The 25,255-nt window shown below is 35.6% G+C and overlaps 1 protein-coding gene across 4 annotated transcripts in view; it reads right to left on the bottom strand.

The window, feature by feature from the left end:
- Positions 1-2,824: 2,824 nt before the first annotated feature.
- The window catches only part of Lnpk (lunapark, ER junction formation factor), a 64,041-nt gene continuing 41,610 nt past the window's right edge, over positions 2,825-25,255 (bottom strand). For 3 of the 4 annotated variants that reach the window (XM_021155620.3, XM_021155619.3, XM_029472767.2), the window contains exons 10-13: positions 19,845-19,950; positions 18,475-18,545; positions 17,600-17,770; positions 2,825-10,214 (exon numbers count right to left, since the gene is read on the bottom strand). In XM_021155620.3, coding sequence (XP_021011279.1) covers positions 9,976-10,214; positions 17,600-17,770; positions 18,475-18,545; positions 19,845-19,950 — 587 coding nt within the window. In that variant the 3' untranslated portion in view covers positions 2,825-9,975. Of the gene's footprint in view, positions 10,215-16,062; positions 16,146-17,599; positions 17,771-18,474; positions 18,546-19,844; positions 19,951-25,255 lie in introns of all 4 variants that reach the window. The other variant, XM_021155622.3, reaches the window with a different exon arrangement.

Raw genomic sequence — 25,255 nt, 5'->3', positions numbered from 1 at the left:
CAATTCTGCTCCCACATAGGGAATAGCTTGCTCAGACCCTGTTTAGCTTTAAGAATATAGCTACATATATAGCTGTTATTATATGATGTCTAAAGAGTACAAACTGAGTGGATTAAAAACTAAGAGAAAGAAAACAATGTGTCAAAAAGATAGAAAGCTGTCAAATAGCTTTGCAGAAAGTTTCCGTGCTGGGGACGAGGCTCAGTGGTAGAGCGCTTACACTAGGCCCTGGGTTGAACCTCCAGTAAAAAGGTTCAAAAAGCAAAACAGAAAAAGACATGGATAAGATAAAATTAATTGTATGATATCATTACAGAAGCAGAAGATTCCTGGGGGCGGGGAGAACTGGAAACAACTAAAGAGTAAACTGGAACGGAAGGAATAGAAATGTAATATTCACAACCACATGTACTGTGCTTCCTCACAGTATTCTAAATTTCAGAACTTAAGTGACATATTTTAAGGTGTTCTTCCATTCAAAAGTAACCACCAATAAAGCCATCATGAGTCCAAAAGCACACTGAACAACACTTTTACATTAATTTTACCACTCAGTAAGTACAACATGGTTTCTTTTGTGCCTAGCAGAGTGGCTTCATCCATGAGGATTAGAACTCTCTCTGTGTGAAGGAAGATCCATCCAGTTTTACCTAAGTCTAAACACACTATGATGCTGAGCAATCTGCATTCTCCCCAGCACCATGGCCTCCCTCTGACTCCTGCTCCTCTTAGGAAATTAAATGAGCTCGGTCTTCTGGTCCTGGAACAATGTGTGCACACATATAAAACTGCATTTCCAGAGGCTTCTGGACTCCTTGAATCCCACAAGGAAGGGGGAGTTACAGAGAGCTGGTAAAGTGGCAGTCATGGAGCAATTAGGGCAGGATGGGAACACAGCAAGAACTGTTCCATTCTGGGCACGCTGGCCTGGCTTTTAAGTCTGACATGTGAGTACTAACGGAGGCCCTCTCACTGTCCACAGTGTCTCTCAATGAAAGAACCCTCTGAGAAGTCACTAACTTCCTCACATCATTCTGATGCACAGTGTGCAATCAAAAGGCCAACTTGGTCTCCTGTCTGTCCCATGCACATTTCAATTTCACTTCACCACTTACGTGGAGTTACTGTTCTTACCTCAGAACTTATGGTTGAACCCGGCTATTAGACAAAACACAGGCACCATGAGCTCCTGAGACCAGGGTTTCAGTCTCTTCTCTGTCACCCATGCCTGGCTCATAGGTAGCATTCATTAAAGGGAAAATGAATGACTAAATGCACAGGGTAGAACAGAAGTTCTACAGATGGCAGAACCTGTATGCAGCATTCTATTACCACAAATGGGTCTTTACTATCACTAAATATTCTTTCAGTCAATTACAGGAATATGTAATAAAAAAATTGGTAAAACGTCTTTGAGCTATGTTTTAAAACTTACCCCTAAAACATAAAATAGCTTTATATTAATCTGTTATCAGAGCAATAAGTAGCAATCTTTATTAGTGGACAAGTGGATCTTATTGGAGACCAAGCTTATGCTGGAAATAAATTATGAACTGCTTATTGTATAAATTACAACTATTTCCAAAAACACTAAACTTCACAAATTTCACAACTGGAACTTAAATGCATTTTAAAATTTTTCTTTTTTGCAATAATTGCACGGAAGATGGAAACTAAAGCACTATTCCATATACCAAAGGTAACTGCTGCGTCTACTGCTCATGTCAGGCTGATGTATGACTATGAAACAAAGGTCAACCTTCTGCACTCATACATTATCAAATTTGAAAGCACAGTATTTGATTCTGACCAACCTTTAAACTGCCCACAATATGTGTAAAAAAAGAGATGGAGTTTTACCTTGGTTTTCAAAAAAAAAAAAAAAATGAATCCATGTTTTGGAAGCAGAGAGGCCAGAGGTCAGGGGCAAGGTTAGATGTCAACACCATGAATCTCACAGTGTCTTAGCTTATCAACGAGGTCTAGTACAATGATTACAAGCAAAAATTGCTATACTAATGAAGACAAAGATCTAAAAGATTAAATAGTCCAGGCCCTCTGACAGAGGGCAGTACTTGGTGGGCAATAAGGCAAAATTAAGGACATAAATCACTCTTTAGAGCTTATAAAACCCCACGGTGCACAAACGGTCTGCATGCCTTGGGGACGGACTGTTGAGGACAGAAGTGGCAGCTGCCATACCTCTCACGACTCTCGGGGAGTACAGCAGCAGCCTGAAACCGAGCTTGCTGACCAGAAGACAAGCCATCACTTCTGCTCCTCTTCCGACCACGCACACTACGATCCTGCTGACATTCGATTTAGTAGTCATGTGGCATATTGGACTCATAGCTAGTGTTTGTTGGGTAGATAAATTGGTTTTATCAACCTACTGAAACCTAAACAGCTTCTGCTCTCTCCATCAGTGGCCAGCAGGAGGGGAGAACAGAGAACAGTGGAAAGAAAAGCTTGGCTTTCAGTAGTCTAATTTCACTGCCCAGATGTGGTTTATTATTACATTATTTATTTGGGGTGGGGGTACATGTATGAAGTCCATATATGGAGGTCAGAGGACAACGTTCTAAAGTCAGTTCTTTCCTTCTACCATGTGAGCCCTTGGAGCTGAACTCAAGTAGTCAGGCTTGGCAGCAAGTGGCTTTGCCCACTGATCCATCTGCCTAGCTGCTGTTCTGAAATAAGCTGTACTACAGGAGATTACCATATTTAAGGGGAGAAAGGTTTCATGAACAATCAGAGGGAATTCAGATCTTCAAAAACCAAAAGGAAAATGTGCTGAAAAGGAACAACAAGAACCCATACACAATATTCAATCAAAATAGGTCTCAAGAATATTGATTTTATTCCAGTTTATATTCAATTTCAATTACAGGACTCAAAGTATTCTATTCTGAAAATCCATACACTGCATACACTGTAGCTATGTGAACACATAGTTGAGAATAAGTTTATTCCAAGTATATTTGATTTCTTTTGAAAGGTTGTTTTTATAAAGCAAGCCATTGCAACTTTTTAAAAGACGCTCTCCTTTATTAGGTGAGCAAAGCCTTTGGAATTCTTGCTAATAGACAGTAAAACATGAATAACCAGTTTCAGTTTTGGAAACAGCTTATAGTTCATAAAATACACACCGAATGTCTTAATAAAAGCACGGGATCCATTTCCATTTGCTCTGTTTTGCGTTGAGGCAAGAACCCAACTTTAAAGTCTATATGCTAACCTATATTTTGAAAAAGGAAATAGTCTTAGATTATGTTGCATAAAAGTGTGTGTGTGTATCGAGGCCCCACTAGACGCAGATGTCAAAAAGTAGAACTGTAAGTAAGCTCTAAGCAAACATCAGTCATAGCATCAGATGGGTTAGAAGCAGGCAAGTGAAAATCAGTCCAGAGCCAGTACTCTGAGGCAGGCTCATCTCTGTGAGTTTAAGGCCAGTATGGTCTACACAGCAATCCAAGATCAGCAAGAAATACATAGTGAAACTGTGTGTGTGTGTGTGTGTGTGTGTGTGTGTGTGTGTGTAGTGTACTATGTATACTCTTAGATTGATATCTTTACATATCTCATAAGAAGCAGGAAAAGGATTGTTGAACTCAAATGATCTTACCCGAAATTCTTAAACCCAACCCAAGTATCAGGCTCTTCTGAGCATTGCCGACTCTCCCACCTCATCACATGTGTTTAGGTCATCTCCAGCTTAGTTCACTCATGTTATTGAGGCTCCCCTGTATCAGGCACCAAGAGAACAAAAACAATATATTCCAGCCCTCAATTACTGTTCCCTCTCTAGTCCCAAATCCATCATTCATAGGAGCTTCACACAGAAACAGCACGCCAACCTCGTGTGTTAGTTAGCAAAGGCAAGTCCACCACTAAGTAACTGGAATCCAGCTTTCTGATTATTTATGTAATATGTCTGTGCCAAGTACTGGTTTACTGTGGTTTGAGATCAAGAAGAATATAATAACTAAGAAACATAGTCTGTGTTCAATATTCCATGAGAACTGAGAAGCAGACCTAATAAGCAACCAGGGTTCTCCCATACAAATGATATGTGAGATACCATCCAACCATGACAAACTGAAGGGCTTTAGCCCAACTCCATAAGCTAGCAAAGGAGTGCACACAGGTAGTAAAGAAAACAATCATAGTCACCATGTTTAAATCCTATTTGCAGCTCTATAAACCAGCTTTAGGAAATGAATTCCATCTCCATGTGACACTTGTCTCCCTGACGTCACTGGAAGAACCCTAATAGTGTGATTGTACCTAGAGTACAAGCCTGAACAACAAGCAGCATTGTGTGCACCAATCCTGCCTGCAACCCCGGGCAAAGCAGACTAAGAAATTTATTTCCATGAAAATAAAATTTTCTCAGTTTTCCTAAAGCAAATGGCAGGGATCTGGTAAAAGCCTCAAGTAGCTAAAAACTTGGCCTCTTTTCACAGAATTCTGGACTGAGGGAAGTTTTTAAGAACACTTTTTAATCTTCTCAGAATACTTCCAACATTTATCAGTTTTGATGCCAAGGGAAAAAGGCAGGGATGGCCAGCATGCTCCAGAATCCACCTGTCACCACCCCTTAGTAATGGGGTGACAGCAGCAGGCAACCAACCATGCCGTACATTTTTTACACAGGTGCTGCAGACACAAACTCAGGCCCTCCTGCTTACACAACAATTTTCTCAGCTCCACTTCAGCAATTCTAAACAGCATTTTACTTTTACAATGATTTCATTTGTGTGTGTGGGGGGGGAGCACAAATGTGCCACAACAGGCACACAAAGGTCAGAGGACAACCTGAGGGAGTTGGTTCTCATCCTCCACCGTGTGGCTCTCAGCAATCAAACTTAGCTCGTAAGACTTGGCAGCAGACACCTTTACCTGCTGGGCCGTCTCTCGGGCCCTAAACAAGGTTAAAGGTAGTAGTTTGAAAAAAAAAAAGTAGAAAATGACAATTAGTTTAAATAAGCTGAGACAAATTAATTGCCTAAAGACTGATGCAATTCAATAAGGTTTTAATTCTGCACTCATTTTAGTTTTCATTGTTTCAAAGACACAACTATTCCATATTTATAATTGTTTGTCTAACTTCAGAATATTTTTATCTGATGGCTAGTAGTATTAAAACACAGAAATTTAATAAACTTGAAATAAGCCAAATTATAAAAGGTTTTAATTCATAACCATTTCTACACTGATTCATCATTACTTGGAACTGTATGTAATGTCATCTACAATTTTTATACCACATAGAAACATTTTTTCTGCTAACTTCCTAGAGCAGTTCCATTGCCCACAACCACTCAAAACAGCTGTTCTCCTCAGTCTACCCTTCAAGTGACACATACAAAAAGCTAACATGGTATATGGTAGGCAATTAAGGTAGGTACTGTCAGTTAGAAATAAACCTGTTAACGAAATCATAAACATATTAATATTGAAACAGTGAAAACTCATGGTACAATATAAATAGTCCTTCATTAAATCTGACTTGGCTCAGATGCCAAGTATCCTTGACCTAAAACTGACAATCATTTAACATTCTGGAACTCAGCATATATTATCTTAATGACAATCATTAAATAATTAAAAGCAATCTCTCCTCCCCCCACCCATCTACCTCTCTCTCCCCACACACACGCGCACACACGTAACACATTCAGCTACAAACTTGATTCTACTGTGAAGATGTATATGTACAATGAGTACATGGTAAAAACCTCAGTTTATTAATAAATAATAATTTCCAACCTTGGGTTCCAAGCAGTGCTACTACAATTCAGCAGCTGTATATTGAGCTCCTTCGGTATCTACATAAACGAGGTATTTCAGGAGGAAGAGCTTGAGAAATGCAGGCAACTAGGAGAAACACTGCATGTGTGCAGCACTGAAAACAATAACCTCTGTATACTGAAAGGACGTAAGCAGTGGAGCGGAGGTAGCAGCAACAGTAGTTGTAATGCAAAAAAGTTGATGTGAGAGCCAACTGGAAAGACAACTGCTCTGGACTTTATCAGTCAATACAGTAATTCAGATGTCCTCTCTCAAACACAGAAAGACTGAAGACAGCCACAAAGGTCTGAGGACCCACTGCACAGAATGGATAGGAAAGCAGCATGATCGAAGACAGAGTTTAAAAGGTAGCTTTCATCCCGTGAGGTGACAGAGGCAGGAGTTAGAAGGTAATACAATGATGATTAACAGTAAGGCTTTGGGAGCGGAAGAAACAGTTCAGCAGCAGAGCAGGGCTTAGCATGTATGAGGTGGTGGCTTCAATGCCAACATCACAAGTGATCTTACAGTCAGATCTCAGACGTTTCCACATGCCAATAGAGACCTCTAGAAGGCTGCTTATTCTCTCTACATCCTGTTTCTTTCCCATACTTGATACAAAATCTCCACAGGACTGTTCCCCCCAAAACAAAATTGTGTGTAAGCACACATACATAAAGCAGGCAGCATTTGTTTGGTGGAACAATGCAGATTTATCATTAATATAATTCAAAAGAAATGGAAAAATAATATAAGTGTAAAATGTTTAGGGGTGAGCAAGGCACAGCAACTCATAGAATGATTCCAGCACCAAGAATCTGAGGCCTCAAGTCACAAAGCCAAGCCAGGCTGAGCTATACTGCAATATTCTACAGGGGATGTGGGGGAAGAAACTGGGAATGAAGACTTTAAAGTCAGAGGGAAAGAGGGAATATATTTTAAATTCTGGCTTTAATACTGATGCTATTTGGTGAAATGACACACAGGTTTGCATAAGTAGGGGTTTTTGTTTTTAAGAAATACTGACTTCACTATGCCATGGCAGTAGGTGGGTAAATACATAAACAGACCACACTAAGATCTGATATTCATAGACAGACAGTAATTATTAAGTCCCTGGGCTTGAGGAGAGCTCCCAGAGAATGAATGCACAGAATAAGAACTGACAATAGCTGGAAGCCAGAGAGCATCAACATTTAAAGATGGCAGAGGAAGTCTTCAAAGGATGCTGAAAACAAGAAGCCAGGGAAGGTAACAGCAGTGCACATCCAGAACCTAAAGGATAAAGGTGTCTCAGAAAAAGGACACTCAGCTGAGTCAATCTGCCAAGCAAGAGCATGAGTTAAGCACTGAGCAGTCCCTGGATCTGGTACGTTATCCACATGAGAAATGAGCAGGCACTCCACATACAGACAGAAGAAATGCAAATTGTGAAGACAATTGAGGGGAAAACAAGATACCCTGCAGTAAGAATTCAGAGCAAAGACAAAGTGACCTGATACAGGACTAAAAGGGTTAGCTTCAGACAGGGAGAAGAGGAGGCTCTCTCTGTCAGAGAAAAATGAAGCTGACATTGAGGCAGAAAGGGCAAAGTATAGCCACAGAACCGAGTGAGAGTCCTATAGCTTCAGTAGAAAGGTGTGGGTAGGAAAGACAGAGAGAGAAGCTAAGCCCTGTCTTCAGGCCACACTGAGGACACAGTGAGAGGGACGTTAAACAACGACAAGCTGAGCATTTGTGAACAGGGAAGTTCTCCCTCATTTACACTAATCTTAATAATCAGAAAAGTGGAGTCTCATTCACTTCAGACATTGTCTACTATATCAGAATAATATCTTCTGTTTTAAAATACACCAACAATTACCCACCTGTTGTGTTAATTTTACTAAGCTCCTTTTAAGATTTGGATTTTTATTTTTAACTACGTATATCTGTGGGGAAGAGAGTGCACATTAGGCTAGTGTCCTAGGAGGCCAGGGAGAAGCCATCAAATCTGCTGGATCTAGAGCTACAGGAGGGAGCAAGCCACCCAAGCTGGGAGCTGAAAAGCACACTCTGGCATTCTGTAAGAGCAGTTCCCTAGCTCCCCCTTTATATTCCTTTTGGGGGATGTCTTTATAATATCTTCTTGGTTTCATCATTCGATCCCATTTCTCTGAGGTACTCATTTTTGAGCAGTGCACATCAGACGTTTTTAACAAGACTTAATGTGGTGCTAACACACACATACACACACACCTTGTAAAATTTACAAACAAAAAAAGGTTATATGAAGCTGGAAAAATGGCGTAGTGACTAAGCCAAGTTTGATGCCTAGCACCCACGTGGCAGCTCACAGCCATCTGTAACTATCATTTCAAATGACCCAGGCATCTGGCCTCCACAGATACCTGTCAAGACACGCTGGACACAGACATTTATGCAAGTCAAACATTTATACTCATAAAATAAAAATAAACACATCTTTTTATAAAAAGATTACATTCTAGTTTCAGTTCTCCATTTCTTTAATCTATCATTGACACGTGCATATGACATTAATGCAGAAAATTTCTGTTCAGAACAACTAAATTGAATGCTCATAGTTTTCTTTAATTTCATTATCTACCAAAGAAAGGATCTATGGTCCTTCCATATTTCACAAGGGTTTCAATAATACCAATAAATTCTACCATGTAACCTAATACCTATTAATTATCTAGCAAGAAAGCTAGGCACATCATATAACTTATTTTTAACTTCCCAGTACCTATGGAAAACATATTATTCTTTTCATTTTACAGATTAAATAAATGCAGAGAGGTTAGGTGAAATGCCCACGATTGCAAAGCTGACATTCAAGTCCAGTTCCACATGCTTCAATTACAGGCACTACACTAAAATGCCTCAGAATATTAACAAACTGGGTTCTTTTATATATGTCAGATGAGGTATTAATCATAAATATAAACTTTTAAATGATAATAAGTATATTAAACATTTGATAGCTAAAGGATTAGCCAGAAACACTATTGTAACATGTCTCCCCTAAGATGTAAATTCACTTCAGTTGTTTCAACATAAGACACATAAAAGGAAACTAGAACAAATTATCATATTGTGTTTAAGAATAACTAGTATACATCAAAAATCTTCCCACCATCTGATGCTTGGTATACATACTCAGTCTAGTGAGTTTCATTAAATTTAACTGCCTTATTTTTAAAAATGCATTTATTTGTCTCTCAAAGTTAAAAACTACCTATGCCATAATAGGTTTCAAAATCAGAAAAAATTTAACTTCTGATTAGAAACACTAAACCTCTTATGTCTCTGATTTTTGAAAGTCTAAATGAAAAGAAAAACATCATAATTTGCTATATAGTTATCATACAGTGAGTTCTCTCTACCAAGGTATTTTTCAGATAGCCAAGTCATCCATCAACACATTATGTGAGGAAGTCTAGATATTTAACAAAGAAAAATGCTGCCAGGTCATCTTTATTTTCCTTAACAAAACACACACACACACACAAAAACCATTTATATATCATCATTATATTACAAATATAAATAATACCAAGAATTCAAGTACAGTCAAGTGCAGATGTATTTCCTATTACTATGTAAACATTAACTATATACATCATGTGCCTTTGGCCCAGTTGTAAAATAAAAAACATCAAAAGAAATACTGCACTTGACTGTTTAGTTGCATTCTTACTGAGAATTCGTACCAATGCGTATGTAATTAAGGTTACAGCTTTCAGCATTACTTGGTGTAAACACCTAAACAGATATTTCCTTCCCACTGGCAAATATCTCCAAAGTTAAAATTTAATGATGAAGTATTCAAAATCTTAATTATGTTTCAACCCTTAAACACTATGGAAGAAATTATTCCTAGCCAAATTTGTTCCTATGTCAAAATGGGTATTATTTACAAGTTATACATGTAAAAAACAAAAATGTTTTTTTAACTTTAGAATGCACAGCTATGCCTCTGCATATTAACTGATACCACGTGCTTTTACTGTCAATACCTAGTGGTAGTACTGGATACACTGAACTTGCTGGGCAATCTGAATATGAATAATATTAAGCGTATATCTAGAAGGCAAATTTTTCTTGAGTACCACAAAAAAAGCAGTAGCTAACATCAACAAGGCTACAAATATCCAGGAAGGCACATGGAAGTATTTACTACTTTGTCACCAAAGATTCTTCACTTGGTTCAAGATTAGGAACAGAATCAGCTCTGAGAACAGGTGACTTGGCTTCCTTTGTTGAGGTTTCCTCGTTCTCAGTCTCTTCTTGGTTCTCTGCTGGCTCCTCTGGACCAGATGTTTTTTCAATCACTTGGCTTGTCTGCTCTGTAGCTGGTATTTTGTCATCTCTCTGCTCAGTACTATTGTCAAGAACATCTTGTTCTTCTAAAGAGTCTGAAAAGAGAAAAAGACATAGGACTTCAGGGATATCTAAATGTCAAAACTGCTAAATAAGACAAGCCAAAGATAAACATACAAACATACTAAGAAGCGACAGAATGGTCTAACATTACCTTTTAATTTTCACTCTATGGCATAGCACTTAGAGAATTAGTATAACTGAATAACTGAAGGAAATAAACCCATGCTTTAATAATTTCATACACAATGAGTTTGACCTGTGTGCCTGGGGCACTTCTTGATTGATGTGAGGTCCCCACTCACTGTGGACAGTGCCACCTTTGCTCAAGTGAATTTGGGCTGTATAAAAAAAGCAAGTTGAGCAAGTCATGGGAAGCAAGCCAGTAAGCAGCACTCCTCGGTGGCCTCTACTTCAGTTCCTGCCTCCAACCTCTTGCCTTGAGTTCCTGACCCAGCTTCCCTCAATGATGGACTGTGACCAGCTGTAAGATGAAACAAACCCTTTCTTCCAGGGTTTGCGTGTTTTATCACAGCAATAGAGGAACCTAACTAGAACAACAAGAAAGAGTCTAAAAAACAAAACAAGCATACAATCACCCAGGTTACTGAACAGAAAATCATTTTTCTTACACCTAAGCAAAACTGTAAGCAATGTATAAATGTATGCTTTTGTGTATATGCATATATGGACTAATAGATATGTATGCACGTATGTAGTGTGTATGTGTAATCTTATATACATCTCTATTATTCAGGGAAGGAAGAAGTGAAGACCCACATTTTCTATTTGTATGTCTTAAGGGCTCCTTATTTAAACTTAGGACTTGGATGAGGCCGCACCCTTAGTGTATAAGACAAAGAGAGGCTTTCTTCCTTCTTCTGTAAACAGAAAGTCGTGTTCTTAGTCCCTCCTGAAAACCTACTCCCTCTAAATTCTATTTCTGAGTTTTAACTTAAATCACTTAATAATCTAATAACAGATTTACTAATTAAACTTTAATTCTTTATATTTTAAAAAATGAGACAGAAGGGAATGATAAAAGCAGAGATGCTTTGAGTCTCATAATTTCCAAGTCAAAAATAAAAATTTAGCTTTAAAGTATTTTTTTCATAGTAAATCTAATATTCTTGCTAGCAGAAAAATAATTAAAGCACATGAGCTTATCAAGGGCACAATTTCCTCATAATTCCTCAAATTTTCCATAATTTCCTTTATGGATAAACTATAAGTGCTACTGATACAAACAAAACAAAGCAAAGCCTGGGGAAGGCCAGCCTGCTTAAGAAAAGAGTCTAGTTAAATGCCTGTGACATGGCCAAAATTTCACAAAGTAAATAGTTTTGCAAAGAAACTATGCACATTATGCACAGAGTGTACAGAAGTATTAGAAACCCATGGCTTTGGCATACTAGCTTAATAAACACAAATACTGCTTTTGTCAGAACTTATAAAATCTTCTAGAAGTACTATCTCCTTACACAGGTATCCTGGACCCCCATCTACAGGGTTAGTTACAACTACTTTCTTCTTTTACAGAATAAAAGCCTGAGATTTCAGCTAGGGGCAGCTACATAATGATGTCTTACTGTATGACAACCCAAATAGCTGATCACAAAAAGCAGTGTGCAGTGGTCATAAATCATATGGTGACACACGAGCATAGGAACCCTACCTTGTTATAATACAGAACCTAAATGCCATTGCTGCACTACTTGAAATCACAACCAAAACCCAAAGAAGAAAAGTATTAAGTCACTCAAGTTTCGTTAAATGAGCAGGACAGAGAGGAAAAGAGAAAGGACAAATGAAACTGTGAATATATACAAACCATTGCTGCTATAAAAGCCAACAAGTTCTTCTGCGGGAATCTTAGGAACTGCCAACCATTTGTAATACAAGTAAGTCTCATAGAACTTATTCACAGAATTTTAAGAGTCATGATTTTCCACAACTCTTCTGGCTTAAAGCAATACTTACTTGGCAAGAACTTTGCAATTTGCTTAGTAAAGCCTTCTGAAACCAACCTATTAAGTCATATAAAATAGAAAAAACAAAACAAAACAAAACCTAATAACATAGGACACAACTCAAAAACACCAAGTTTAAGTGAGCATAGGCACAAACCACTGGCCAGATTCTAAGAGAATGACACAATAGCAAAGAGGTCATGGTTCAAAGTTTATTATATTAAACTGTATTAACTTCAAAACTTTACAAAGTCAAGAACAATTTTTAAATTCTAGGTTTGTATAAAAAAGCAAATACAAAAAAATGGAATCACACTACTAAAAATTTCAAACATCTATAATACATAAATTCGAAGAAACAGTATATCTCAATTATTAGAAAACATGACATTTTCCTATATTTCTGACATGACAGTCAAAATTATATTTCAGAAAATATATAGAAAAGTAAACACTTAATAAAACAATGACTAGGGCTTGAAAATAACTGATGTGCCTATTTATTTACATGGACTTTTCTTCCCTTGGGTTGATCTGTAGAAATCTGTAGATTGTTATCTTGATGGGAACAACACACACACACACATACAAACACACACACACTGGCACGTGACATGCCTATGACACAATCATAGGATTTTATGTTTACAGGAAACCATACAAACAAGTTCTAAATGATCAAGTACATAGTATTAACAGATCTGTAACAATTTCACATCTAAAGATTAGAGCATTATAACGAGACCATTTATTAACCATGTACTACCCCAAAATACTTATTTCAATTTAAAATAGTTTTGAAATATAAAATACGCTTTAAAATATGTTAGTATTTGACCAGAAGATACCAAAAGACTAAGACTCAAAATAGTAACCTCAATGACCTAATTATATATGCAAGAAAAATAATTCAAATCAGGTTTACCTTCTATAATACAAAAACAAACAACAAACAGAATACCAATAACGTGATAAAACAAAAACAATACAACACTCTGTTTCATTACCCACTCCTATCCACTAACTTCCACTCCAATATTACTAAGAGAACAGTGTTTTTCCACCAAATAATAGCAATCGGTAACTGGCTATTCAGACTAAGCCTCAGCTCAGCTAGACAATTGAAACTCAAAAATGAATGTAACTATAATAAATAGTATTGCTTCACCTATAAACACACACATGCAAAAATATATAAGATCTTTACCTAAGTTTTAGATTTTTATCCTAGCTCCTAAAAAAAATTACAATTTCAGTCTTCAAGTTCATAGGTTGTAAAGATGACATTTTTCACAAAATTTGTCAATATATTTATGGAACAAAGGCATGAATTTTACCTCAATTCATAACAATGACTCAGTTAATTATCCCACTAAATGATAACCAGTTTTTAAATATACATTAGTTTATACACATATACACATACTAAAATTCAAAACACAGAGTACTATTTAGCTATTTAGCATTGGTTAAAAATTCAATTAAACAAAGAGTTTCATTTAATGTCAATGAAATGATCCCTAATGATATTCTGTTATAGAATCAGTGTCTAGCCCAATCGTCATCAGAGAAGCTTCCTCCAGCATCTGATCAGAACAGATTCAGAGACCCACAGCCAAACATTAGGCAAGGCTTGGGGTAACACTACAGAAGATGGGAGAGGGGCCCAGACTACCAGGAGAACATGGCCCACAGAATCAACTAAGCAGGGCTCAAAAGAGTTCACAGACTGAAGCAGTAACCACAGAGCTTGTATGTGTCTGTGTGCAAGGCCCTCTGCTTACATGCTGTGGTTGTTTAGCTTGGGGATCTTGTTGGACTCCTAACAATGAGAGTGAGGGTGTCTCTGACTCTTTTGTCTGCTCATGAGACCTTTTTTCCTGGATGGGTTGCCTCATCCAGCTTTGATATGAAGGTATATACCTAGTCTTACTACAACTTGCTATGCTATGTTCAATCATTATCATTGTGAGGCCTGCTCTTTTCTAAAGGGAATCAGAGGAGGAGGAGCAGTGGGTGTGGGGAGAACTGAGGTGCTGAGGGACTGGGAGGTTGTGGTCATGATATACTATATGAGAGAAGAATAAATTAAAACAAAAAGGTTCATTGCAAAGCAATGAATAACCTAAAACTAAACAACATCTGAAAATGTTTAAAAAATGAGTCAAAAATAAAATTATATCTGTCTAAAACAAACTACAACAATATACTATTCAGAAAGTCCAACATAAAGATTGAAGCTTTGGTGAGGAGGCACATATAAACAGGAGCCAATGAAATCTTCATTATCAAATAGTACAATTTTCTAGAGCATAAGATAAATACTGAAAACAGAATTCTTATTCATCCAATATAACCTAATAGTAACAGTATTTTGCATATAAGAAAAAAATAGATATCAGATTACCAGGCAAATATTATACTAGCCTACTTAACAATTTCTGCCAATCCTGAATAGATGTCATGAATTTTCATATTATCCTATGGATATAAGCTATTTTTAACTAAAGCAATTACATGAGCTCCAAACAAACACAACTGAGAAATGGAAACAATATGGTTTCAAACATAGCAAAAAAGAATCACTAAACTTATGCAAGAATGCAGACCTCCTTGCTCTGATTACAGCTATGAATAGAATGCTATTCATTTGAATAGCACAGTATTTTGGAAAGCATTTTATTTATCATCATTATTAATAGTGTGGGGAAGTGCACGTGACATAGCATGCCTGTAAAAGCCAGAGGCCAACACTGTGGAGCCTCTTTCTGCCTTTCTGTAGACTCAAGGGATTCACACTCAGGCTAACCAACTTTCATGACAAGTACTTTTACTCACTGGGTCATCTTGCTGACCCCAGTTTTGAGGGGGAGGGAAAAAAAAATCAATCAACAATTTTAATGTCAGTTAGCAGTTAATTTTTATGTATTTATGAATTATGTATTATATATTATCATTTAATCATAAAAGGAAATAAAGAATTTAAAAGAAAGCAAGTCCTTTTGGTATGCCATACCTAGTACAGTTTTAGATAAAGTAATTAATTTCCCTAATTTCTTGTGTTTCTGTTATCTGTTATCAAAGTATCTGGATGTACAATTCTAGAATTTAAAAAAAAATTCAAGGATTAACAGTATTTCTTCTAAATCTCTGGTAAAAACTTGTTAAGATTCCACATGCTGCTCTAAAATGTGATTCAGAAATTTTAAAAACCTTATCCTAAATACAAATTCTTCTATCAGAAGCCAGACCAAACGTAACTGCAAAGTCACGTGGCATAGACTGGAAAGAGAAAGTCTTAGTTCTAGATTGTTTATATAAATGTTTGCTGATATCTGTTGAAAGAAAATTTCAGAAGGAAGTTATCTTTTCAGAGTATTTGTAAATCCAATAACATAATCTGTACAGTTTCTGCTATCAAAAAGCTATTGCAGTATGTTTAAAGATACAAAATGAAAACAGAATTGTCTGTCCAGTTCTCAATCTTCTACAACACTGATGAGTTTAGAGATAAAAATTTTAATCTCCCAGCTACATTGGCTATGAGCACAAAATAGATGACTGAAAATACACTGCCTTATTTAATAGCTCAATTTAACTACATGATGCACCACCAGTGTGAAAATAAATGCAGCTCCCTTGTTCATCAGAAATACTCGGCATCATTTACTATAGGATCCAGCTTTAGACGGATACTGGATCACAGTGTAATAGGAGACTTGGAGAAAAGTTTCTGTCTTCTGAAGAACCAAAAAGAAAAAAGATGGCCAGCCACTCTGATGAATCCAAAGAGAAGTATGAAAAAATTACTACTGTAAAAACGTCTTTAATGAAACAGAATCACTGCTTCAGCTTTCAGTACTGTGGAGTCATCAGACCCTGCTTCAAGTTTGTCTTCACCTATTAACATTACCTTACTGGGGTTCACTTTGAGCCAGTTAGACTTCACTCCGGAGATTTCAGATAGAAAATGAGACATCTGAGGTATTGTTCCTCCTAGATTAGATAAGAAGGAAAGGTATAGCTGTATGTTGTTTGCTAACTATCCATCTTGATCTTAGTAGAAGAAATAAAAAATAGGACCCATTATCAAGATTTATATTTTGTTGGCTTTTTTTTTTTCCTTTTTGAAAAAAAAATCAAACCAAAAATACTATTGGTTTTTAAGCATTAACTTTAGCTTTCATAAGCAAGGTTACTCATGGAACGGACTTCAGTTTTTCCTCTAGGCATCTTCAGTATAAAATCCTTTATTCTCAATTCCAAGAGGCCGCAATGCCAAGGCAGATGGTTTGCATGTGTCAGCATGCAGCTCAGAGCATGACTTAAGCAAAAGAGAAAGGTTGACACTGTTTGGAGTTGATGTTGCAGACTTCCAGATGAAGATGCACTCACTCAGCGATGGAAGTACACAGGCTCAGTCACAGCTGTCTGTATTCACGTTCACATGGATACTTGTTAGTAAGCCAAAAGCCAAGCCCAATTCCACACATATTTCAGGGTCATTCTTCATGGTTAAAAAATAAAAACAACTTGAATCTCATACTAACCTTGTGATATCTATTTATTGTTTACATAATCCAGATAAAGCAATTAAATGCTTTTATGAAAATAGATCAAACATATGTAAATAATAATTGCTACTAAATTTGTCAGTTTCCAGTCTGTTTTTATACACTAGGTAGAGCACCAAAATATTATGGTCTACTTCATAATTTTAGCCATTTTCATAATTTAGAACTGAGTAACAAAAAAAAAAATGAGTGAATATTAGTAATAATAAACAGTTGGAAGTTTTCTACTTCACCTTGTCCATTTTTTTCATGAAACTTCCTTAAGAATTCTTAAGATAGAGTTGCAAAATGAATTCTAAAATACAAGTTCTGAAATATCTTACTTCTACACAACAAAGTGACTCCTTTGTCATAGGCAATGTTATGGTCCTGGGCCTCTAATAATAAAATGTCCAAATGAAGCTAAGTATTATTAACCAAGTTTTCCAAAACATGCAAAGATGACTTTCCAACTCCTGAGTTACCTGCTTTCTGGTCATTTCTCACAAATGGCGTGGTAGACACACATGGATTCTACCCACACATATTCTAAATATTTTGTCCTTACAACAATTGCTTCAAAATGCTTGCGTTAGATACATCAAAATTATTCCAGAAAAGCATCACTAGCCAAGTCTCTCAAACTATACAAGAGTTCATTCCAATGGCAATGCTTAACCAACTGGTGCTAAACACTGCTGATCATAATATGATCTGCATTTGAAAACTGAAACACATCATAGCAACCACAGAAGAAGCCATCATAGCAATAGCTGACATGTGTGCATGCTTAAGAATCTGATACATGAATTCATTGTCATCTTTAATAAATACTGTGCTTATATTATTAGGCTACACACATTATCAAAACAAACACTTTAGTTAACATATTTATACCTTCAATGAGCTGGCTTTCTGCTGAGGGCACACTTTCTAGTAGCATGGGACCAGTTGAACTTGAGCCTTCCACTGCCTGCCTCTTCTCAAAACTAAACTCTGGAAGCCGTGGAGCTTGAGGTCTCGTTTTTCTTGCAGGATTCAAGAAAAAACAGTAGGCACATCGAAAAGCTGCATAGAATTTTTTTTTTTAAGAGAAAAAAAAAAAAATCAACCAAATTTCAAAAATTTATCAGACAACTCACAAGATTACTTTTATAAATAGCCAGACTCAAGTTAAAATTTTTAACATGAATTGGTTACCTTATTATATATAATAAGTATTCAAATCAACATTAATTTTAAAGCATATTGCATAATTACTATGAGAATGTAAATATTGATTTTAAAGTAGAAAGGCTATAAAAAGTTAAATAGTAGTATAATAGCAAAATTATATAATTATTTAAGTAATTGACAGAACTTGCATTTCTAATCAATAAAATAACTGTATATTTTGAAATCCAGAATCTTGTTCAAGAAGATGTAGTATGTTAAATTTCTGAAGCAAAATTTATCATGTGATCATTTAATAACAGCTGCATGTGAAAATAATTGATGACCTCAACTGTAAATGCTAATGCTTAGATCCCACCCCCATAATTAATTCAGACTCCCTGTAGATAGTACAACATCTGAGAATAGCTGGCCTAGAGGCTGTGCATTATAAGAAAGAACTTGAGTTATCTTTTCTGCTTTGTTTTAGTATTAAATAAGGAGACAATGTACCTGGCCAATATGTACAGGCAGTACCTAAAATAAAGTGACATTACATGGGATGGACAAGAATGATACATTTCAGAGTAAAATGTTTAAACCTATCCATAAATCCTTACCAATATATTCAAATTCTTCCTTCAAAGCCATGCCATTGTGAGAAAAACACTGCTGACATATGAGGGCGTACCTACACCACAGGGAAAATAAGACTCCAGTTACGGATAGAGCTCACCAGAGAAGCCACTCGGCTGTGCTATAATAAAGGAATGTTACCAAATCATTAACAACCAGTATGGAAGGGAATTTAAGAGTTGGGAGGTGCTTGCTTAGCATGTGCAAGATCCTGAGTTCTTTCCAAGCACCTAATAAATACTTAAAAATAAAATAAACACAGGGCATAAAGCATAAAGTACACACACAAAAATAGGTGTATATATGCATGTATACATATAGACGTCTGTCTACCATTTATAGATGATATTAAAAATAAACTAAGGAACAGCTGAATATATCCTAAGTTCACAGAAACAAGTTTAGTCCGAGGACTAGAGAAATGCTCAGCAGTTAAGATCATAGCATGCGCTGCTCTTCCAGAGGACTTGAGTTTGAGTCCCAGCACCCACACCAAGCACCTCACCACCACCTGTACCACAGCTCCACTGGATTCATGCCTCTGGCTGCTGCACTCACATACATACAATATAAAATATTTTAAAAAAAGAAAGTTTTAAGTTCAGAAACAGTTTTCTCAATGATTTATTCCTGGGGATAGTGGCTTCCAAATTTGTGATTAGATAAGAATGGAAATAATGGGGCCTTCTTAGAGATTTATAACAAATGTTTCAAAAAATTTTTAAAAAGCCCTAAAGAATCTTACAGAAAATACATTTAACTCTGTATAATTGGGGCCAATAGTAAATTTTTATACAATATGGTTCCTATGTGTTTCTCATTTATTGGTAACACGTAAGTATTGGTCTCATTTTCTGTTCTCTAATCAGAACTTAAGAGATTCTTGGCTTAATAAGATCATTCATTCTGTTTTGAATATACAACTCATATAAACATTAAACTATAGTCCCTTTATGAAACTGATACCAGCTAGTAAAGTTGTCAAATATGTTCTCATGAATTTTTTTGAAAGTCTAGATAATGACAAATGCTCTGCACACTCCCAGAATTATGGTAAGGAACAAATAATATAATAATCTGAGAAACATTTGAAAAATAGCAAGAGCTAAATAATGCAAATCGTCTTCATTATTATTGGAAGAATTTCCATCACTACCAACAACAGTGATTCATATAAAAATTTACTTTATATAATAATTTGAACAAATAATTCAATTTCTCTAATATGATAGCAGAATTAAAACATACAAATACAAACCAAACATCACACACACGCACACACACACACACACACACACACACATCCATTGGCCAATGTTTTCTCATATTCCTTTAACTACTAGCGTAGCATTACCTGTTCTGTGGACCATCACCAACTAAGTATTCAACAATTCTATCCAGAGCACCTCGTTCTCGGGGTAGAATGGGTCTTGCTAAAGGTGGACCTGGAGGATGAAGGCCTAGCAAATAAATAAAAACACATGAAACTTGTATATAGAAGATACACAAGATTTAATTCAACTTCCAAAGTGGTCTAAGATTGTTAGAACATTTAAAAGATTTTAACAAAGCAATAATACACTTATAAATCACTTATAATACACTTTAAAATTCACTTATAAATCTCTGTACAATATTAAATATTCATTAAACCTACCATACTATAAAAATCTACTACATATGAACTACACCAAGACAACCAACATGATTCATTAGGATATGAAACTATGTTGGGTTCTGTACTAACTAAATTTTAAAATAGCCTACTCCTAAAAGCCTATGATACGAATTTGAAGACTTCCACTTGGGACTCAGAGAAACAGATCAGGTTCATCTTCCCAAAAGACTATGAGAAATATATGAAGTGTATGAAGAATTAACAACATGTGTGTCAGGCAATATAGGTTAAATTTCACTTACAAACTAAAAACCAAGAGAAGCCTTTGCAACTGTTCCAGTCTTTTCTTTTTTGTTTTGTTTTGCTTTGGGTGTTTTTTTCCCTACATTAATTTCACATTTATTTATTTTACATCTCAATTGCTGCCCCCCCGCCTTTTCTTAAAATTTGTAAGCAGAGGTAGGAGTCTAAACCCAGAGGAGCTGTAGCTGTCCCTAGAGTTGAGAAGATAGCACCGGAATTCTGGGGAAGACAATGAAGCTCAAATTCACAAGGCAGTGACAGAGGAGGTTGACATGAAGGAAAGAAAAGGAGAAACCCCTACAGAGGGACTATCAAACACTCAGTAGATTACAGACGGGCTCATGCATCTGAGGAAACTATCTGAGAAGAGAAAATTGTCTTTCAAAAAAATTAAGGGAAACAGTATTCACAGAATGATTGCCTATTTCCAAGAGTTAAAGAAGAAAAGCTTGAAGAGGAGGAGGAGGAAGAGGAAGAAGAAGAGGAGGAAGAGGAAGAGGAGGGGGAGGAAGAAGAGAAATATACCAGTAAAATATGCAATGTCTGGCATTCAAAAAATACTAGCCATGTAAACAAACAAAAATACTACAGTAAGAAAAAAATAAAAATTGTTTCAGATATGACTGAATTGGCAGGCAAAAGTCCTAAAACACTTATTATATCTAACTTCACACGTTTGAGAATCTAGTGAAAAGACTAGGTATGCTAAGTAAAGACATGGAGAAAAAGTTAAAATATCAAAACTAAATTTCAACCATGAATGCAACAGTATGTAGGGTTAAAAAAAAATCAACAGATGGGATAAACAAGCATTTAGACATTATTAAATATGTAATATAATATATTATTAATAATTACTAATTTAATTATATATATTTGTGTACTTGAAGATATAGCAATAGAAACCATATAAATTAAAATAGAAAAAGACCAAAAATTAAGGGGGCAGAGGAGAGCAGTAAGTTGTAGAATAATATCACATATTCAAATAAACAGTTATCTAAAGAAAAATATATACACAATTAAGAAATACATATTTTTCCAAATTTGAAAGTTTTAAAACCACTTAGCAAAGAATCTTAACAAATCCCAAACACAAGACATAATTTTGCACCCCACTCTCCCAAAATGAGCAAACTGCTTAAAAGAAGGCCAAAAGGTGCATTATAGAGGAAAGGAAATAAGAATGACAGCCAACTTTCATCAGGTGCAAACTAAAATGAAACTTATCATTGACATTTTGAAAATGAAAGCTGTCAGACTAGAATATATATCCAGCATAAATGTCTCTTTTAAATGAAGGCAAAGCAAAATGAGGTCTTTTCTCAGATGTTCAAAACACAAAAATGTATCATTGGTTAAACAACTGTATGGGAATGATTTTTAGAAGTCCTTAAGACAAAAGAAAGTGACAATAGATTAAAAATATAAAAGACTTGGGCTGCAGCAGATCTTGGTGTCTGTTAACTCCTATTAGCATTGGTGGTTCCTGCAGAGGCACTGATTTGTTTACAAGGTCCCACACGAAGGCTCACAACCATCTCTAACTCCAGGCTCATAGTATCTAATGCCTCCCTTCTGTCCTCGTGGGAGCTAGGTGCATAAATGTATACGGCAGAGCTTGGGGTGAGCACATTTGATGCCAGCACTTGGGAGGCAGAAGCATGGTTGACTATGGCTTACATAACAAGTTCCAAGCCAGTCAAATTTACATAGTGAGACTGTATAACTGATTAAAGAAAAAATTATAGGGAGATTTATAATATGTATAGAAATAAAATGTAAAAATAAAAGCAAAAAGGAAATGAAAAGTAGCAGACTAAGTGTAAAAAGTGAAAAGTATAAAATATCCCCAGCAATATCTGAAACCCCAATAAACTTTTTAAAAAAATAATGCTAAATAAATAACATCAAGGCCAAGAGAAGAAAAATATAATATTGTCAGATCTTTAAAACTGTATGCGAGATGGCATCATATCAGTTGAACAACTCTGACTACAGAGATTTACTTAACTTCGGTACAACCACTAAAATCACATGTCGAAAAGTGTTAGAAACAATATGGCAGTAAAAAAAGGTTAAATGTAGTCAAAAAATTTCAGTTCAAAGGGACAGAGAAAATGAGGGACAGGATAGCACACACATAGGACCAATGAGTTTACTTCATAGGGAACATTTAAACTCAAACTCACACATAATCATTGCATCAAATTTCAGACACTCCTACGGTGAAACTGTTTGTCTGAATAAAAAAAGCAACTGTTCATTAAACGCTCTGTATAACTTTTTAAATGAAAACAGGAAAAATAAATACATTTAAGTTAAAAATTACAGAAAATATATAAATCTGCTAACACTAAGTATAAGAAACCTTGAATGACTATAAAGTTCACCATGACAAAGGCATCAACTTATCAAGAACAAGGGGCCAGCATGATGGCTCAGTAGACAGAGGTGCTTACCCTCAAGCCTGATAGCCCGAATTCAATCTCTGGAGCCCACATGGTAGAGAGAACCTAAGACCTCATGTTGTCCTCTAACCTCCATGCCCATGCACACACCCATGCACACCCACACATAAATGAATAGATGTGACTGTTTTTCATTAAAGAACAACATACGAAGCACTTAAGTGCATCGTACAAAACTTTCAACACAAAACAAAACTAACAAAAGTTTAATAAATTTAAGAAAAAGACAAATCTAAAATGATAGTTGACTGTTTTAACATTTTTCTATCAGTAATTTGATCTGCATAAAATTAGGAAAAAAGAAAAGACCTGAACACTCACTACTCCCAGCTTTACTTAATGGACTTTCATACCTACTCTGCCCAACAGGAATAAATAAATACATGTTTACTCAAGCAGACAGAAAGCAGTTACAAAGATATTGCGTAATGGGTCATAAAACAGGCTTCAATACATTTAATCAGTTCCAAAACAGCATCCATTTCCTGATTAAAGAAGGATGAGGATCAGCAACAGAAAACAGCTTAACACTCAACCAACACTTAGGATTAAGTTATATCTTAATAACTCAGTATGCAAAGCAAATCAAAACAGAAATTAGAAAATATTTAGCTAAGTAAAAAGTAAATAAATAAAAACTATAAAAAATATGTATACAGTTAAGAGAGGATGTAAGCAAACATTCTACCACTGAGCTACATTCCCAGTTAGATGTTAAAAGCATTTATATCAACTTGCTGGAGTATTTTAGTCTTGCACATACTAAAAATGAACATGTCCACAAAGCAATCTGGGCACATAAAAGCCTTTATTAAAGTATTTTAAGTTTTCTGCAACTTGATAATAACTTGGTTAAATAACCTGGTAATGTTAAAAATAGTATATCTTAATGCTCATGCTGTGTGGGCAACAGTAAATAAACATCAAAAGGAATTATCGTAGGAACACTGGGCATTCTTACAGTTTGGCAAATTATCAAGTACCTGCTGGTTATTAATTTTCAAGCATATGGGAGCACTGTGATAATATAAATTAAATTGATTCTCTTACAAATATGTTACAATAGAAAAATGAACTATTAATCTTCCCTATGATAAATTATTTAACTCCTTCACATTTTTTGGCAATGTACAATATAAATAGTATTTTCATAGAATCTAATTAAAAACTTGGGCAAAACATGCTTTATTTATATACACATGAAATTTAAACTCCGGCTGCTGTGCAGCCCTGTGCTATGACGGGGTCCTTACAGCTATGGAGTGCTTAAGCTGCATGTGAGTTAAAAGACTTACCCAAAGTCCTTACAGTAAACAACAAAACTCGCATTTACAACTTATAGGTATCTCAAATTAATTATTTTAAATCCATTTAACTGTCTCAATTTCACAAGATATATGACTATACTTAAATTTTGAGGTATTATTAAAATCATATTAAGTGCTGTAAAATTTTTATGCATTTCATTTGTAGTCAGTTCTTTTAATTTGTAAATCAATAGTTTCCTAGTCTTCTATAATCTCAGTTGAGTTTTTAAAGGAATACAAGAAAGAATCTACCATAAGTAACACTAGCTTTTTTAAATTTTTCATAAATCCTTTAATTATCTACCTGATTAAAGTAGTATCTGGTCTCAAATCATTATAAACTCTAGTTATGTAACAGTTAATCATGAAATACTACAGTACCTGAATTAGAATTAAACACCATAAATATAGCTTACTCTTATTTAATAATCTGACATGGGGAAATACAATAAATAATGCCACCTGCTAAAGAAGTGAGTGGATTTCCATGCCCCCAATCACACATTAAAAAAAAAAAAAAAGGAAAAAAGAAAAATACAAAGTATGTTATACCCCTGAATAAAATCTACAGCTCTATCACACTCCTGGTAGAACTGAAAGGAGCCTAATCAAAGAATACTACAGTTCCATGACTTAGAAGGAAAAGAATCTACTAGCTCTTATTTACAAAAGTAATATCAGGCACCACAATGCTTGAATATTTTCCTGAAATATGGTAATTGTCATGTTTTACTGTCTATATGAGGAATTAGCAAGGAATATAAGTACTTTCTAAAGCGTTCCCCTCTATCCCTACCATATATAAATCTGGAGCCATTCTAAGAATTGAATATAAAAAGATAATGCTACACTGTAGACTACAGAATGCTACAAAGTTTTATTGCCATTTAAACAAAGAAGCCATAACAGTTAAATGAGCTCAAGAAATAGGTTTTGGTATCACAAGGTGCCAGCTGTAAAGAGTTATAGCTAATTGAATATGGAACTCCTGCTTAATCAGATAACTGCTCTGCTATTTCCAAATGAAATGCTATTTCCATACTGTCTGAAAATGGCCCATTTTATT

The sequence above is a fragment of the Mus caroli genome, unplaced genomic scaffold (genome assembly GCF_978045245.1).
Source record: "Mus caroli unplaced genomic scaffold, Mus_caroli_1 scaffold_2, whole genome shotgun sequence".
Classification (NCBI taxonomy): domain Eukaryota; kingdom Metazoa; phylum Chordata; class Mammalia; order Rodentia; family Muridae; genus Mus; species Mus caroli.
This window is presented reverse-complemented; position numbering and strand designations above follow the sequence as displayed.